The sequence below is a fragment of the Rhinoraja longicauda genome, chromosome 6 (genome assembly GCF_053455715.1).
Source record: "Rhinoraja longicauda isolate Sanriku21f chromosome 6, sRhiLon1.1, whole genome shotgun sequence".
NCBI lineage: Eukaryota > Metazoa > Chordata > Chondrichthyes > Rajiformes > Arhynchobatidae > Rhinoraja > Rhinoraja longicauda.
Genome location: NC_135958.1, coordinates 56,726,809 through 56,744,782, shown reverse-complemented (window position 1 = coordinate 56,744,782; position 17,974 = coordinate 56,726,809). Strand labels below are relative to the sequence as shown.

General features: G+C 44.6%; 1 protein-coding gene across 2 annotated transcripts in view; it reads right to left on the bottom strand.

The window, feature by feature from the left end:
- The window catches only part of septin9a (septin 9a), a 274,894-nt gene that overhangs the window by 228,361 nt on the left and 28,559 nt on the right, over nucleotides 1-17,974 (bottom strand). The window contains exon 2 of one of the 2 annotated variants that reach the window (XM_078401016.1): nucleotides 17,496-17,552. In XM_078401016.1, the coding sequence (XP_078257142.1) occupies nucleotides 17,496-17,552 (57 nt within the window). Of the gene's footprint in view, nucleotides 1-10,890; nucleotides 11,027-17,495; nucleotides 17,553-17,974 lie in introns of those variants that run through there. The other variant, XM_078401018.1, reaches the window with a different exon arrangement.

Below are 17,974 nucleotides of genomic sequence, written 5' to 3'. Positions count from 1 at the left end.
ATTCAGTTATAAACATTCCTCCACGTAATCTCCAAAAGCATAACCAACGCAGTCATTTAAGACTAACAGTAATGTCAGTATTTAATTGCAGGGGCATTTTCAACAAGACGAATTATGATTGTAAATGGTTAAGGATAAACAGTCAATGTCAGCATAAAGAAAATACATCCAAAGCTATATTGAATTCCCTGCACGCTTTGGTTGCTAGGGTGATCATTACAATTTAAGAAATTCATAAAGTGCTCTTTGTACCCGACTGCAGATCACGACATGACCTCTGGCCCTTTGCATTCAGCTGTGGAGAAGCTGCTTCAGGTCATCTTGCTACAGACAGGAACTGTGAAGTATCTAAACGTTTGATAGCTCAAAGACTTCAGATGCTCGTGCAGTTTTACATTAGGAGTAGATTTACTTCTTAAACAGAAGAAACTTGTCAAGAAAAGCCTTTAGTGGAAAAGCATTTATTTTCTTTACTACCCTCCCCCCCCCCCCTCCTGAATAGGTAGACTATTCCCAGTTGTCCCACTGCCTCGCTACTCTCTTGAGGAAGATAAGCAACTCACTGTCTACCAGAAGGTTGTAGGCAGTTTTTTTTGCAGACAAGGTGCCAGTATGCACCTTGAGTAACGTTGTGACACGTGGCTAGAAAACAAAATAATGGCATTTACAAAGAGGCGCCAGTACACTACTGATAAATACCAGCACAAACACAGCACTGTCTGTGGGTACCAAGACTTTACACTTTAGAAAGACAGCGTGGAAACAGGCCCTTCGGCTCACTGAGTCTACGCCGACCAGTGATCACCCCATACACTAGCAATATGCTACACACTAGGGCCAATTTACAATTGTTACCAAAGCCAATTAACCCACAAACCTGTACGTCTGTGGGAGGAAACTGGAGCACCCGGAGAAAGCCCACACAGTCACAGGGAGAATATACAAACTCCATACAGACAGCACCTGTGGTCAGGATCGAACTCGGGTCTCTGGTGCTATAAGGCAGTAACTCTACCGCTGCGCCACTGTGCCACACTGAAGACATGCGGGTTTGTCGGTTAATTTGCCCAGTAATTTCCCCCCAGTGTGTACATAGAGGTTGAGAAAGTGGGATAGCATACAACTAATGTGGATGGGTGATCGATGGTCGGCATGGACTCGGTGGGCCAAAGGACATGTATCCATGCTGCATCTCTAAACTAAAGAAGGTGAAATTCAGTCTACAAGACGGGTGGCTCCACAGTGGCTGCCTCGCCAACAGTCTGTCTCATCCCTTGCCTTCTTTGCTGTTTTGTAGCATGTGTTAAATGTGTGTTTTAGTGTTCTTTAGCTTGTTTTATGTGGGGGGTGGGGTTGGAGGAAACTTTTTAAAATCTCTTACCTCGACAGAGATGCAACTTTTTCTGTATCGTATCTCTGTCCACACTGCGGCCTAACATCGTGGAGCTGGCGGTCCCCGCTGGGGATCGACCTCGGATGCTCCAACTGCAGGAGCCTGCAGACTTTAACATTGTGGAGCTTGCGGTCCCTGGTTAGGGACCGACTTCGGGAGCTCCAGGCCGCAGGAGCTTCGATCGCCCCGGTGCAGGAGCTTCGACTGCCCTGACTGCGGAAGATTCGACTGCCCCAACGGCGGGAGAATAAAGAGGGAAGCAGATTAGACTTTATTGCCTTCCATCACAGTGAGGAATGTGGAATCCACTGTGGTGGATGTTTATGTTAACCTTAATTTAGTCTGTTGATTTTTTTAGTATGGCTGTATGGTAAATTGAATTTAACTGTACCTTAATTGGTACACGCAACAATAAACAGACCTTTGAACCTTTTGAGTCATCCAAGCCATTGTATCACTTGGCATAAACCCCTTCCTAATTCCATTCACCAACAATTGGTCCATTGCCTTCATTGACTTGATGATCCAAGTTCATCTGTAGGCACTTTATAAATGTTGTAACTATACCCGGTTCCAACGACTTACTAGTCAATGCATTCCAGATTGCGAGCGACCTGGGTAATGTTTTTCCCTTCGATCCCCTCCAACTTTCTTACTCCTTAAACCTCGGCCCTCTGGATTTGGATATCTTCATCTTCATTATGAGAACAAAGTTTCCCCCTATCCAGCTTCCTACTCTACCTTCTCTACTCCAAGATCAACAAACCCAGCCTTTCCTCCTAACTGAAATTTCGCAAGCCAGACAAAATGCTGGCAAATCTCTCCTGAACTCCCTTCAGTCCATTTACAACCTTAGCTTAAAACAAAAATCTACATTTCTATCCTGTTTATAAATACGTACCATTTTATAATAAACTCACTCTATTTAACCCGTTTCCTTTGACCACCACGTTACAAGGAATGGACCACCACTGAGACAGTCCTACATTACCCAATTAATGGATGTGCCCCGAGGTAGAATTATCCATACTCATTTTCATTAACAAAAATCTTTTTTTTGTGAAAGTTTTTCTCTCAACCCAAATTATAGAAAATCTACGTCAAAAAAAAGACACAAAGTGCTGGAGTAACTCAATGGGTCATAGAGTCATATAGTGTGGAAACAGGCCTTTCAGCCCAACTTGCCCACATCGGCCAACATCCCCCAACTACACTATCCCACCTACCTGTGTTTGGCCCATATCCCTCCAAACTTATCCTATCCATGTACCTATCTAAATTATTCTTAAACATTGTGATAGTATATGCCTCAACTATCTCCTCCAACAGCTTGTTCCATACACCTACTGCCCTTTGTGTAAAAAGGTTACCCCTCAGCTTCCCATTAAATCTTTCCCTCCTCACTTTAAGCCTGTCCTCTGGTTCTTGATTCCCCTACACAGGGCAAAAGAGTGTGCATTTACCCAATATATTCCTTTCATAATTTTGTATATCTGTATAAGATCACTGCTCATCCTCCCGCGTATAAAATCATAAAGTTACAAAGTTATAAAGTCCTAGCCTGCTCAACCTCTTCCTGTAGCTCTGGCCCTTGAGTCACCATCTTTCACAAAATGTGGTGACCAAAACTGAACTAACACAATACTCTAAATATGGCCTCACCAAGGTCTTATATGACTGCAACATGACCTCCCAGCTTCTATACTCAATACTGTCACTGATGAAGGCCCATGTGCACAAAGCATTATTTCAGGGTCAGACAGCATCTATGTGGAACATGGATGATAATAATAATAATAATAATACATTTAATTTATATAGCGCTTTTCAGGAAACTCAAAGACGCTTTACAAAGCAAACAAGACATAAAAACGAACAAACAAACAAAAGATTTATCCAGACGGAGAAGCGGCAAACAAACAGCGCCAGCGTCCTCTCACGTCAGGGTCCGGCACACAAGACACACAATTACAATTGAACACAGACAACCATCACAGTGATTGCTCCAGGCACACCCTCACTGTGATGGAAGGCAAAGAAAAGTTTTATCTCCTCCTCATTCTTCTCCCGTGGTCAGGCAGTCAAACTGCTGCCTCGAGGCGATCGAGGCTCCCGACTTATGAAACCCCCGCTGGGCGATGGAAAGTCCCAGGCCGAGCCGAGCCGAGCAGGCTGATGAAGGTCCTAAGCCCCCACCGGGCGATGGAAAGTGCCGCGGCCGAGCCACGCAGGGCGATGAAGGTCCTGCTAGCGGGTCGATCGAGCCTCGCGATTCAGGGCGGTCGAAGCTGCTACGGCTGGAGCTCCCGAAAGCCGGTCGCCAGCTAGGGACCTGCGAGCTCCCGATGTTGCGGTCTACAGGGCCCGCGGCCGAAGCCTCCGAGATGGTAAGTCCAGGCCCTGCGACCGGAGTCTTCAAGGTCGATCCCAGCTGGAGGCCGCCAACTCCACCGTGTTAGGCCGTAGCGCGAACGGAGATGCGAGATGGAAAAATATCGCATCTCCGTTGAGGAGGAGATTTAGAAAAAAGGTTTCCACCACCCCCCCACCACCCCCCACATATACACAGCTAAAAATAGGTCAATACATACATTTAAACGGTAACAATAGACAAAGACAGAAAAAAGACAGAGAGACTGCCGGTGAGCCGCAGTCGCAAGGCGCAGCCACGCCCCCATTGTAGGCGACATCCCTTCTTCAGACTGAAATCTACATCAGTTGTGAACAGTGGGAGAAGATTAGACAGCTTTTGAGAAGGCCAATTCCAAAATCATACCCATCCACTATAATGCAAGTGTCAAATACATAACCACATATGTATTGTTATGAGATAGTGTGGAAACAATCCTTGCGGCCCACCGAGTACACGCTAACCAGCGATCACCCTGTACACTGGTATTATCCCACACACCAGGGACAATTTACAATTTGTAGAAACCAATTAATCTACAAACCTGCACATCTTTGGAGTATGGAAGGAAACTAGAGAACCTGGAGAAAACCCATGCGGTCACAGAGAGAACGTACAAGCTCTGTACAGACAGCACCCAAGGGCAGGATCACACCCGGGTCTCTGGCGTGGTAAGGCAGCAACTCTCCTGCTGCACCACTGTGCTGTTCTAAAGTCAAAAGTCTAAAGACATTGTCCAGGGCAATGGCTCACATATCCCTCTGAGGAGGTTAGTGATGACCATTGAAATGCCTGACCCATCACATTCATATACCCTAAATGAATAAACGATCCTCAGTTCTTCATGGTCTATGGAACGTTAACGAAGATTAAATCAAAGGAGATTAATCAGGCAGAATTTTCTCTTTGGCAACACCTTTAGATTATTTTTTTACAGCTCATTCTCAAATTTGCATGAGGCAAATCAATGTATAATTCCCATTACCCTCTATCCGTACACTGTGGATGGTTTGATTGTAATCTTTCCGCTGACTGAATAGCATGCAACAAAAAAGTTTTTCACTTTTGTGCATGTGACAATGAACCAAACTAAACTAAATAATGCTAACCATTGCCCTGAAATGAGATGACAAATTGTTCATCAGATTTTTCAGCCTGTTTGGAAGTTTAACATATTAAGGCATAGCTGGTAAATTATGTAGGTGCTTGAATATCCTGAAATCATCTTTAAATAAGCAGCAAATCATTGTACTTCAGTAGAGAGCTGTGTTGTTATTGTAACACGTACACCTTTATTGGATTACCAGCATACAGGAGATTAGCTTCTTTGATGTTGCCAATATGTCTTATCATCAGAGTGTTCACATTCATTCATGCAAATAGGTAGCAATTGAAACAGGATAAATGGAGCAAATCATTTCAGTTGCTTCAATCAATTGAATTCGACAACTGGCCCTTGAACCTGAACATTTTGATTTTAATTCTTCGCAACTGAAGTCAAGTACCAATTAACCATCACATTTCCTGCCATTAACATTTGCGCTGGTACTTGATATATGTTTCTGTTGTTGAAATGTCAAAATTTCCTAATTCAATTAAGCATAATGAATAACAGGTTTTCAAACTGAAAAGAGATCTCCCTGTATTGTGGAAGTCAATTGCAACCTTAAAAATATACAAGGGAAATAATTGATACCCAGCAGAGTTGAGCAGGCAATGATCTCATTCAGAAATGTGAGGTGATACCATTAACTGGTAAAGCTGGAGTACTTGGTATCACAGAGATCTTAAAAGGATATATATATATATATATATATATATATATATATATATACATATATATTATAAACATAGCACAAAAAGTAAGGAAATTTGTGTTTGGTAGATTATTTCTTTGTTGTAACAATGCTTCTTGGCAATAAATCTTATACCATTGGAAAGCCTGTTTATTTCCCTTTTAAATGGTGCCACATTTGTAAGGAACATGCATTTGTGGGATGAGCAGCAGAGCTGAGTATATGGGTTGCGCCCATGAAAAATTTGCCAAATCTTCTCTGCCAATGCCAAACAGCTTATTCTGCTGTTGCTATTGACTCTTGTTTTGAGCTTCTGGTACCCCTAGGTGCTGACAATCAGGTGCCTGATTGGCACCTGATTGGCAGCATCTGTGAGCATGGGCCCTGCTACAGTGGTCAGTAGGTGTCTGCTCCAAGAATCGGCATGCCACGTTTGACTGATCTGGATAGGGCCCGTGCGATAGGGCAACTTCAAGCTGGTGTTCCGCAAAACCAAGTTGCGGCATTATTTGGAGTGAGCCCTAGTACCATCTCCAAAGTGAAGGCCAAGTTCCATATAACGGGGGATGTCAGAGACAGGCTGCGAAGTGGGCGTCCCAAGAAGACGACACCCGAAGAAGACCGTTTCCTCACCCTGTCAGCACTTAGGAACCGTAGACTGTCTTCTACAGATTTGCAGTCAAGGTTTGCAGGACGATATGGCCGACGGCTCTCTGCCCAGACAATTCGGAACAGACTGCACGCAGCCGATCTCCGGTCTCATAGGGCTGCCAGGAGGCCTGCCATGACTGCCCTTCACCGTCAGGCCCGTTTGCGCTGGTTTCGGCAACACATGCACTGGAACCTGAACATGTGGAGGAACGTTATGTTCAGCGATGAGTCTAGATTCTGCCTACGGCAGTTGGCTCATAGGGTCAAAGTGTGGAGAAGACGCGGAGAACGCTATGCTGATTGCTGCACCGATAGAGTCACATCTTTTGGTGGAGGCAGTGTGATGGTGTGGGGCGGCATCTCCCTCACTGGAAAAACGAGGCTTGTCATCATTGGAGGCAATCTCAATGCAGAGAGATATCGAGATGAGATTCTGCAACCAGTGGCAATCCCATATCTCCACAGTCTGGGACCGAACTCTATCCTCCAAGATGACAATGCTCGCCCCCACAGAGCAGGGTTTCTCAGAGACTACCTCCAGAATTTGGGAGTGGAGAGGATGGAATGGCCTGCCAGCAGTCCTGACCTCAACCCCATTGAACACTTGTGGGATCAGCTTGGGCGTGCTGTTCGTGCCAGAGTGACCAACACAACCACGTTGGCTGACTTGCGACAAATGCTGGTTGAAGAATGGGATGCCATCCCACAACAGTGTGTGACCAGGCTGGTGACCAGCATGGGGAGGAGGTGCCAGGCTGTTGTGGCTGTGTATGGTTCTTCCACACGCTACTGAGGCTCCTGTTTATTAAATGAATAAATTGTTAAATTGCCAATATGTCTTGTTTCTTCAGACTTCAATCATCCAATCCACCAAACAACACCGAACAAGAGTCAATGGCAGAATAAGCTGTTTGGCATTGGCAGAGAAGATTTGGCAGATTTTTCATGGGCGCAACCCACATACTCAGCTCTGCTGCTCATCCCACAAATGCATGTTCCTTACAAATGTGGCACCATTTAAAAGGGAAATAAACAGGCTTTCCAACGGTATAAGATTTATTGCCAAGAAGCATTGTTACAAAAAAGAAATAATCTACCAAACACAAATTTCCTTACTTTTTGTGCTATGTTTATATATGGAGATTATATACACCGATCAGCCAAAACATTATGACTGCTGACAGGTAAAGTGAATAACATTGATTATCTTGTTACAATGGCACCTGTCAAGAGGTGGGATATATTAGGCAGCAAGTGAACAATTAGTTCTTGAAGTTGATGTGTTGGATGTAGGAGAAATGGGCAGGAGTAAAGACCTGAGCGCCTTTGACATGGGCCAAATTGTTATGACCAGACGACTAGGTCAGAGCATCTCTGAAATGGCAAGGCTTGTGGGGTGCTCCCGGTCAGCAGTGGTGAGTACCTACCGACAGTGGTCCGGGGAGAGCCAAACCACAAACTGGCGACAGGGTGTTAGGTGCCCAAAGCTCATCGACGCGCAAGGGCAACGAAGGCTATCTCGTCTTGTCTGAACCGACATAAAGTCTACTGTGGCACAAGCCACAGAAAATTTTAATGGTGGTCACGGGAGGAATGTGTCACAATACACAGTGCATCGTACCCTGCTACATATGGGGCTGCACGCAGAGGACCAACAGCATATTAGGCAGGTGGTCATAATGTTTTGGCTGATCGGTGTATATAGTAGCTACTCCAGCTTTCTCTATCTATTGGCAAGTACATGCTTTTTTACCCTCTGCTCAAGAGCATCCATAGGTGTGATGCTTAATAACATCCATTGTAGATGGAATATCCACCAAGAGAAATCATAGTGAAACATGGTTAAGCACATGGATAGGCAGGGAATGAAGCGATATGGAGTATGTGCAGACAGATGAGGAATCGTCTTGGCATCATGTTGGGCACAGACATTGTAGACTGTAGGGCTTGTTCCTGTGGTGCATTCACAGAGGTGCAGTCACACAGCATGGACACAGGCCCTTCGGTCCAACTTGCCCATGCTGACCAAGTCGCCCATCCACACTAGTCCCACTGGCCTGTGTTCGGCCCATGTCCCTCTAAACCTTTCCTAACCCGATACCTGTCCAAAAGTTTTTTAAATGCTGTTATAGTACCTGCCTCAACTACATCATCTGGCAGCTCGTTCCATTCACACACCACCCTCTGTGTGAAAAAGTTGCCGCTCAGTTTCCTTTTAAATCTTTGCCTTCTCACCTTAATTTGGTTCTTGATCCCCCTACAGTGGGCAAGACATTCTGTGCATTTAGCCTATCTATTCCCCTCATGATCTTATACCCCTCCACAAGATCATCCTTCATCCTTTTGCACTCCAAGGTTTAAAGTCCTATCTTGTCCAACCTCTCCTTGTAGCTCAGGCACGAGTCCAGGCAACATCCTTGTACATCTTTTCTGCACTCTTCCCAGCTAAACACCATCTCTCCTATAGCAGGGTGACAAAAACTGTACGCAATACTCCAAATGTGGCCCCACCAATGGTTTATCTTGTACTGTTCTCTGTTTTATGCTTTATTATTTTATTGAACAAAAACAGAATATATTGTGATTATATGGACAATTTTAATTGTGAGATTACATCCAGGAAATAAATTCCATCCTGTCACAAGGCCAGATTAATAATTTTCACCCATTTCACTTGTTAAAACCTGTAACTTTGAACAAATTGGTAATTGACATCAATGGAGGGGTAAGCAAGAATAGAAGTAAAGAGAAAGTGGTGTAGGAAGGAACTGCAGATGCTGGTTTAAACCGGAGAGAGACACAAAAAGCTGGAGTGACTCAGCAGAACAGGCAGTATCTCTGGAGAGAAGGAACGGGTGACGTTTCAGGTCGAGACCATCTGAAGAAGGGTCTCGACCCGAAACGTCACCCATTCCTTCTCTCCAGAGATGCTACCTGGTAACATCTCCAGAGATGCTACCTGGCCTGCTGAGTAAATAGAAAGTACCACTTATGTATAGAGGAAACAAAGATGACCCGGAGCAAGGAGGTTGTGAATAGTGGCATGACGGCAGCCAACTTTTAATCAAACATCATCTGTCCACTCCCTCCCCAGATGCCGCCTGACCTGCTGAGTTTCTCCAGCACTTTGTGATTTGCTCTTGATTCCATCAAGTGTCCATCAAGTGTCCAGCTTCCGCTTGGTCTCCCATTACCTCCCTCTGCTTGGCCTCTCATTACCTCCCTCCCATTTCTCCATCAGTCTGAAGAAGGGTCCAGACCTACAATGTAATCCATCCATTCCCTTCACAGATGTTGCCTGACTTTAGACGTTACTTTAGACTTTATCGGTGCAGCGTGAAAACTGACCCTTCGGCCCATTGTGTCTGAGGAGACCAGCAATTGCCCCCATACACGGGCAATATCCTGGACATCAGGGGAAATGTGGAAATTTTTTACCAAAGCCAATTAACCTACAAATCTGTAAACCTCTGGAGTGTGGGGAGAATCCAGAGCACCCAGAGAAAACCCATGCAGTAACAGGGAGAACGTACAAACTCCATACAGACAGCTCCCATAGACAGGTTCGAACCCGGATCTCTGGCACTGTAAGGCAGCAACTCTACTGCTACGTCACTGTGCCGCCCTGACCTAAGGGGTTCCTCCAGCACTGTGTTTTGGTCGCCACTCCTGCATCTGCAGTTCCTCGTGTCCAACACTTAATCAAATCTTTCTCCTTGTAGTTGCTAGTAGTATTACAACTCCTCGTTCATTGTGCCGCCTTAGAACAGAAGCACCATCATCAAACCCACTCAATATTAAAAAGAACATCCTTTCCAAAGAGAGGATCAAATCTCTTGGCAAAGTGCTTCAAGCCATTAAACATTTTCATTTGTATTTAATAAGCATTTCCATGACTTCCAATGATCATGTTCATGTTCAATAGTATCCTCCCGATGTCAAGCTTAAGAAATCAGATTTTTAGAACTCTGTATATTGCAACAACATTCACATTTTTAAACAGAAATGTCAGTCGATAAAGGGGGAAAGATGCCAACAAATTGGATTTCTTTTATGAAAAGGCTCACATTAAATATTTTCCAAAATTTTGCAGCTGGATGTTACACTAACTACTGTCAACATTCAGTCCTTCCTTATTAGGAACTCCCTTCCTTCCAATTGTGGTGCAAAGCATGTATCTATTTTATTTTAAATAAAAAGGTCTCAATAAGATACAATAGTCACTTTATGACTATTTTCTTTTAACGCCAAGTTTAACATTACGAATTGCAGTGCTGGGTCAGAGGCAGAATATGTGCAACACATTCTTCTCTGCCCCCACTGTAAATCGCTGCAGTCTATAAAGAGATTCACACAGAGATTTAACCTGTTATTGTTGATGAAAAAGATTTGCTGATTAGAAGCACAAGACAGTTGCACAAAATGTTTAATTATTTTAACGAACTGCACATCATTTTTTTTTTTCTTAGACTCACAGCCTCGATAATCCTAGTCGGAAGCCCAAATGAAAGACAGACACTGTCTGCTTCTGGAAAAGAATCTTGGCCAGGCTAAACGCAAACCTCGAATGGAACAGCTTACACAGTTTCACAGCAAGCACCAACTTTTTTTCTTTTAAAAGTAAAAGTTTTGTAACGTACCTGAAATTCTGACCCTGTCCATTAGTACAACAAACACCATTTAGTGGTATCCACAACACCGCTTATCGTATCAAGAGTTGCTTTTCCACAAGTGCCCGCCTGATATAATTTCTTCAGTCTGTGCAATCATGAATGCACCATATTACCACATTACCATGTGCAGATCATATGTTTTTACCACACACTGAAGCAGCATTGTCAGATTGTGGCTTCAAAACCAGGCACGTGACCACATTCAGAAGTTTAAAATAACCTACCAGAAGACAGCAACTGTGTGTCCTGAAGATCCATCTGCACAGTATAATTCTACTGATAATCATTTTAAAATAATTCTTCAAACTGAATTTTAGACAGGACGTTCAAAAAAAGAGGCCCACCACAATATTATGGCAACATTTACCTAAAAAAGAGAGCGATTTTAGTCTCAAAGAACACTGGTCAAATTGTACAAAGCATGAGATGAAAGGAGACCTTTTGCTCTCAAAGCAGGGCAATTATAGAGAGAATATATAAAGTAAAAATAATAATACAAGCCTCTCACTAGTTGGAGAGAACTTCTGTGAACTTTTATGAAATATCGCAAGAGTTATTCAAGGCTGTTACTACACACTTCAAATATTTGCAGCTTTTACACAATAGTCGAAGGCTTTACTTCCAAGTATTTTAATATTTTAACCCAATGCACTGCAGCCTTCTGATTGCCAGCAGGCGAGCTGGAGGACATTGGAGCAGATACGTCAGGATGGTTTTGATGTAGATCCGATTGCAGAATGACAAATAGCAAAAGCATCCAATAAAATGATTGCGCTAGTGGGGGGGGATTGAGCCGCTTTAACATGGTGCTTGTGGCAAATTAAGCCGTTCCACAGAAAACAAAGAGACACTGGACAAACTGCACAAAGCATGCGATCAATTGAGACATCAAAGTCAGTGCCATTTACCACGCTTCTTTTCTCAATGGACAAAGCCGTTGGCATCATCATGTCTTTATGATGCTTATAATTATTCATTATTAATACCGATTGGGATTCTGTGTGCTACTGATGTCCGACCTCCACGATCTCAATACTGTACCATCCCAAATGTCCCTTCTCTACTTTAAACGTGGTTCGGACAACCCAAGACAACCCAGGTGGGCATTTTACAACTTCCTCCGTGAATATTTGAGCACATAATTTTCCCCAAAATAAAAGGACATACCTTTACAAAGGAGACGAGGAGGAATTTCTTTAGTCAGAGGGTGGTGAATCTGTGGAATTCGTTGCCACATGGACAGCTGGGGTGGCCAAATCATGAGGTATTTTTTAAGGTACAGATTGATAGATTATTGATTAGTACGGGGCCGCTGAAAGCAACCTGGCGGGAAGTTGCCGATAGCAGGCGGTGACCCAGCAGGGGACGCTGCTGAGAACAAAGGGGAAGATAAGACTGTTCAATTAATTTTTTGTAACTTTGTCGGAACCAGGAAAATGGTGACTCTGTGTACTGCCTAGGTGAGGTCTGCTGCATGATGTTTTGTGTCTAGCTCCAGCATTTTGTGTCTATCTTCAGTATAAACCAGCATCTGCAGTTCCTCATAGTCATACAGCATGGAAACGAGCCCTTCGGCCCAACTTGCCCACACCGACCAATATGCCCAATCTACACTCGTCCCACCTCCCTGCGTTTGGCCCATATCCCTCTAAGTCTGTCCTATCCATGTTCCTGTCTAATTGTTTTTTTAAACATTGCAATAGTCCGTGCCTCAATGAACTCCTCTGGCAGCTCATTCCATACGCCTATCACCCTTTGTGTGAAGATGTTATCCCTCAGATTCCTATTAAATCTTTTCCCCCTCAGCTTAAACCTCTATCTTCTGGATCTCAATTCCCCTACTCCGGGCAAGAGACTGTGTGTCCACTCGACCTATTCCTACCGACGCAAAGAACTAATAGCATTTGAATTAATCATGGACAGAAGTGTAAAATGGGCAATTTTGTTGAATCGATTAAAAATGAAAGATAAAGTGTAAATAGGTTGCTCTTTTACTTTTGTCCATGTGGTGATCTCTCTGAAATTAAATTTACTCCAAAGTTTTGAATGTTTATCCAATTTATAGTATTTCTCCTGGTTCTCATCATGAAGCGTGACCAAGCAGGTTAGTTCATTAATGCTTTCATCATCCTCCACACTCAGCCAAGCTCTCTGCCATTTTGCTATCTGATCGTTTTAACTAAGTGCGTTATGGAGTTGGATTCATACTTCAGCTGAGACAGTATACCCATTGATCCCAATGATGAAATAACTCTTTTCAATCAAAATTACAAATTAGCTCCCAAATGAAAGAAAACAAGATTAAATACTGTGAGAAAATTCTGCAAACTGGAATGAATGAAGTACACATCATTCAAACTCCCAAAACATTGCAGGATGGCACTAATAAAAGCTACAAGATGGGTACCTAATTGGCCAGTGTGTGGCACAGTGGCACAGCTGGTAGAGCTGCTCTCACAGTGCCAGAGACACAGGTTCAGCCTTGACCTCTGGTGCCCCCTGCGTGGAGTTTGCACGTTCTATTAGTGACCATTTTAGTTTAGTTTGGAGATACAGCGTGGAAACAGGCCCTTCGGCCCACCGGGTCCATGCTGACCAACGATCCCCGCACATTAACACTATCCTACACACACTAGGGAGAATTTTTTACACATACACCAAGCCAATTAGCCTACATACCTGTATGTCTTTGGAGTGTGGGAGAAAACCGAAGATCTTGGAAAAAACCCACGCAGGTCACGGGGAGAACATACAAACTCCGCACAGACAGCACCCATAGTCGGGATCGAACCTGGGTTTCTGGTGCAGCAAGCTCTGTAAGGCAGCAACTCTACCGCTGCGCCACCGTGCGGCCATGTGGGTTTCCTCCAGGTGCTACGGTCTCCTTCCACAGCTCACGCATGTGCTGATTTGTTGGTCAATTGCTCCCCTAGTGTGTAGGGAGTGGATGTGAAAATGGGGTATTGTAGAACTAGTGAGAACAGGTGATCAATGGTCGGCGTGGACTCAGGGAATCGAAGGGCCTGCTTCTATGTTGTGTCTTTCAATCAACTCAATGAAAAACTTTAACACAAGAATGAGGTCATTTATTTCAATAACTAAAACAGAATGATCATATCTTTCTTGGAAAATAAAGATAATAAAAAACAAGAAAACAATTAGATGGGTTGGAAGTAGAAATACATCAAACAGAAGATTGACACAAAGTGCAGGAGTAACTCACTGGGTCAGCCAGCATCTCCGGAGAAAAAGGATAGGTGACGTTTTGGGGTGGAATCCTTCTTCAGTCTGAAGAAGGGTCACAACATGAAACATCACCCATCCTTTTTTCTGCAGAGATGCTGTCTGACCTGCTGAGTTACTCTGGCACTGTGTGTCTATTTTTGGTATAAACCAGCTCTTTGTTTCCACATAAAATAAAAGCTGTGCCACAGGCTAATAAAGTCATTAAAGACTCCTATGGATTATTTCTAGAAGGATGGAACTCAAAAGTGTTCATCTTCACAAGTAGATTGGACAGTCAAGAAACCATATGTTATGCATGCCATCATTGCTAGGGTCATTGAATACAAGAGTCAGGAAGTCATAATGCAGTTATATCGGACTTTAGTTCGGCCACATTTGGAGCATTGCTTGCAATTCTGGTCATACCGTTACAGGAAAGATGTTGAGGCTTTGAAGATGGTGCAGAGGCTTTGAAGATGGTGCAGAGGTGGTTTACCAGAATGCTGCCTGGATTAGAGAGTTTCAGCTACAGGGGGAGATTGGATAGACTTGGATTGTTTTCCCTGGAACATCAGAGGTTGAGGGGAGACTTGAGAGAAGTTTATTAAATTATGAGAGACTTAGATAGGGTAGACAGTCAGAACCTTTCCCCCAGGGTGGAAATGTCCAAGACTGGAGGACAAAGGTGAGAGGAGGAAAGTTTAATGGAGATTTGCGGGGCAATTATTATATATTTGTTTTAAACAGAGAGTGGTGGGTGCCTGGAATACTTTGGTGGTGGAGGTGGATACGATGGTGGCATTTAATGGGCTTTTGGATAGACACATGGAAGTGAAGGGAATAGAGGGATATGGATCATTTGCAGACAGATGAAATCAGTTTAACCTGACAAACATTGTGGGCCAATTGGCCTGTTCCCATGCTGTACTGTTCTATGCTCTAAGGGGCGGCACGGTGGCACAGCAGTAGAGTTGCTGCCTTACAGCGAATGCAGCACCGGAGACCCGGGTTCAATCCTGACCATGGGTGCTGTCTGTGCGGATTTTGTACGTTCTCCCCATAACCTGCGTCGGTTTTCTCCGAGATCTTAAGTTTCCTCCCACACTCCAAAGACGTGCAGGTTTGTAGGTTAATCGGCTTGGTAAATGTAAAAAACAATTGTCCCTAGTGGGTTTAGGATAGCGTTAATGTGCGGGGATCGCCGGTCGGCGCAGACCCGGTGGGCCGAAAGGGCCTGTTTCCATGGTGTATCTCTAAACTAAATCAACTACAGAAATGGACAGAGAAGTGGCAGATGGAGTTTATTCCGAGCAAGTGTGAGGTGTTACTCTTTGGGAGGTTGAATCAAAGGGGAAGGGATAGAGTTGATGGCAAGACCTTTAACAGCATTGTGTGCAGAGATCCAGTTCCAATTCTGAAGGTGGCAGCACGTTGACAGAGTGGTAAGGAAGGCGAATGTCATGCTTGCCATAAAGAAACCATTGGTCGGGGCATTGAACAAAAGAGTGAGGAAGTCATGGTGCAGCTTTATAAGACTTGGGTTAGGCTGCACTTGGAGTAGAGCGTCTAGCTCAGGTCACCCAATTATAGGAAAGCTTTGAAGAGGGTGCAGAAGAGGTTTACCTGAATGTCGCCCGGATAAAGTGATAGTCTCAACAAGGAGAGATTAGTTTAGAGATATAGCATGGAAACAGGCACTTCGGCCCATCTAGTCCATGCTGACCGCCAATCATCCATTCACACACTGGGTCTACATACGAGGGGCAATTTACAAACGCTAGTTAACCTACAAAGCGGCACGTATTTGGGATGTTGGAGGAACCTGGTGCCCGCATAGGAAACGCATGTGGTCATAGGGATGATGTGCAAACTCCACACAGACAGCACCTGAAGTCAGGATTGGTCCCGGGTTTCTGGCGCTGTGAGACAGCAGCTCCACCTGCTGCGCCACCATAGAGGGCGGGCAACCGTGGATTCTTTTCCCTCGAATGCTGGAGGTTGAGGGGAGACCTGATGAATGTATGTCAAATTATGAGAGGCATAGATAGGTTCAAAAGTCAGAAGAAAGTCACTAGAGAGCATAGCTTTAGGTGGGAGAGGCAAAGTACTTTTACACAATGGGGGGTGGGGGCCTGGAACGTGCTGCCAGGGGAGGTGGTGGAGGCAGATGCGATAGTGGTGTTTAAGAGGCTTTTAGATAGGCACATGGACATGCAGGGAATGGAGATATATGGATCTTGTCCAGGCAGAGGAGTTACTCCAGCATTTTGTGAATCCGCTGCTCTAGATGTCAACTCATCTATATCGGCGAAACCAAGCGCAGGCTCGGCGATCGCTTCGCTGAACACCTGCGCTCGGTCCGCATTAACGCCACTGATCTCCCGGTGGCCCAGCACTTCAACTCCCCCTCCCATTCCCAGTCTGACCTCTCTGTCATGGGCCTCCTCCAGTGCCATAGTGAGGCCCGCCGGAAATTGGAGGAGCAGCACCTCATATTTCGCCTGGGCAGTTTGCGGCCCGGTGGTATGAACGTTGACTTCTCCAACTTCAGATAGCTCCTCTGTCCCTCCCTTCCCCTCCTCCTTCCCAGATCTCCCTCTATCTTCCTGTCTCCACCTATATCCTTCCTTTGTCCCACCCCCGACATCAGTCTGAAGAAGGGTCTCGACCCGAAACGTCACCCATTCCTTCTCTCCCGAGATGCTGCCTGACCTGCTGAGTTACTCCAGCATTTTGTGAATAAAGAGATTTATTTATCATGGCAGTGGAGGCTAAATCACTGGATGGATTTAAGAGAGAGTTAGATAGAGCTCTAGGGGCTAATGGAATCAAGGGATACGGGGAGAAGGCAGGCACGGGTTATTGATTGTGGACGATCAGCCATGATCACAATGAATGGCGGCGTTGGCTCAAAGGGCCGAATGGCCTCCTCCTGCACCTATTTTCTATGTTTCTATGTTTCTGTTTCTATTATGGTCAGCAGACACTGTGGGGTGAAGTGTCTGTTCCTGTGCTGTACTTTTCTATGTTCTATGTTCCAAAGGAGTGTACCGATGGCAAGAATGGATGAGGTGCAATAAAATGAACTGCACATGCTGGTTTTGTACTAAAGATTGATACAAAATGCGGGTCAGGCAGCATCTCTGGAGAAAATGGACAGGTGTTCATTTCCCTAGATATCAATGTTCTCCAGAGATGCTGCCTGACCTGCTGAGTTACTCCAGCGTGTTGTGTCCAAGAGTGGATGAGAGAAATCCTGATATAAAGCATAAACAGTGGCATAAATGCCGTGTGTTGCACGAGAAGCTTATGTTCCACACAGCATTAGAGATCAGGAGGTTACTCACTTGGATTGGTGATGTCAGCATTTCTTCGCAATTTTCCACTTGCAGTCCTTGTGATTCCTAAAACAAAGATAAAAAATATCATTCGCAAAATGTCATTTTACTCATCTCCCCAATTACCATATTCCTAACTCTCTTGGCGTCATGCTAGTACAGCGTTAGAGTTACTGCCTCACAGAGACCCGGTTTCAATCCTGGGCGCTGTCTGCACGGAGTTTGTACATTCTCCCTGTGACTACGTGGGTTTTCTTCGTGCGTGGGTGCTCCGGTTTCCTCCCATACTCCAAAGACGTACGGGTTTGTAGGGTTAATTGGTTTCGGTAAGTGGTAAAATTACCCCGATTGGATGTGTGTTAGTTGTACGGGGTGATCGCTGATCGGTGCGGACTTAGTGGGCTGAAAGGCCTGTTCCCACGCTGTATCTCTAAAGTCTAACATCTGAAGTCTAAAAGTTATCCACCCCACCACCCAAGTTTATCATC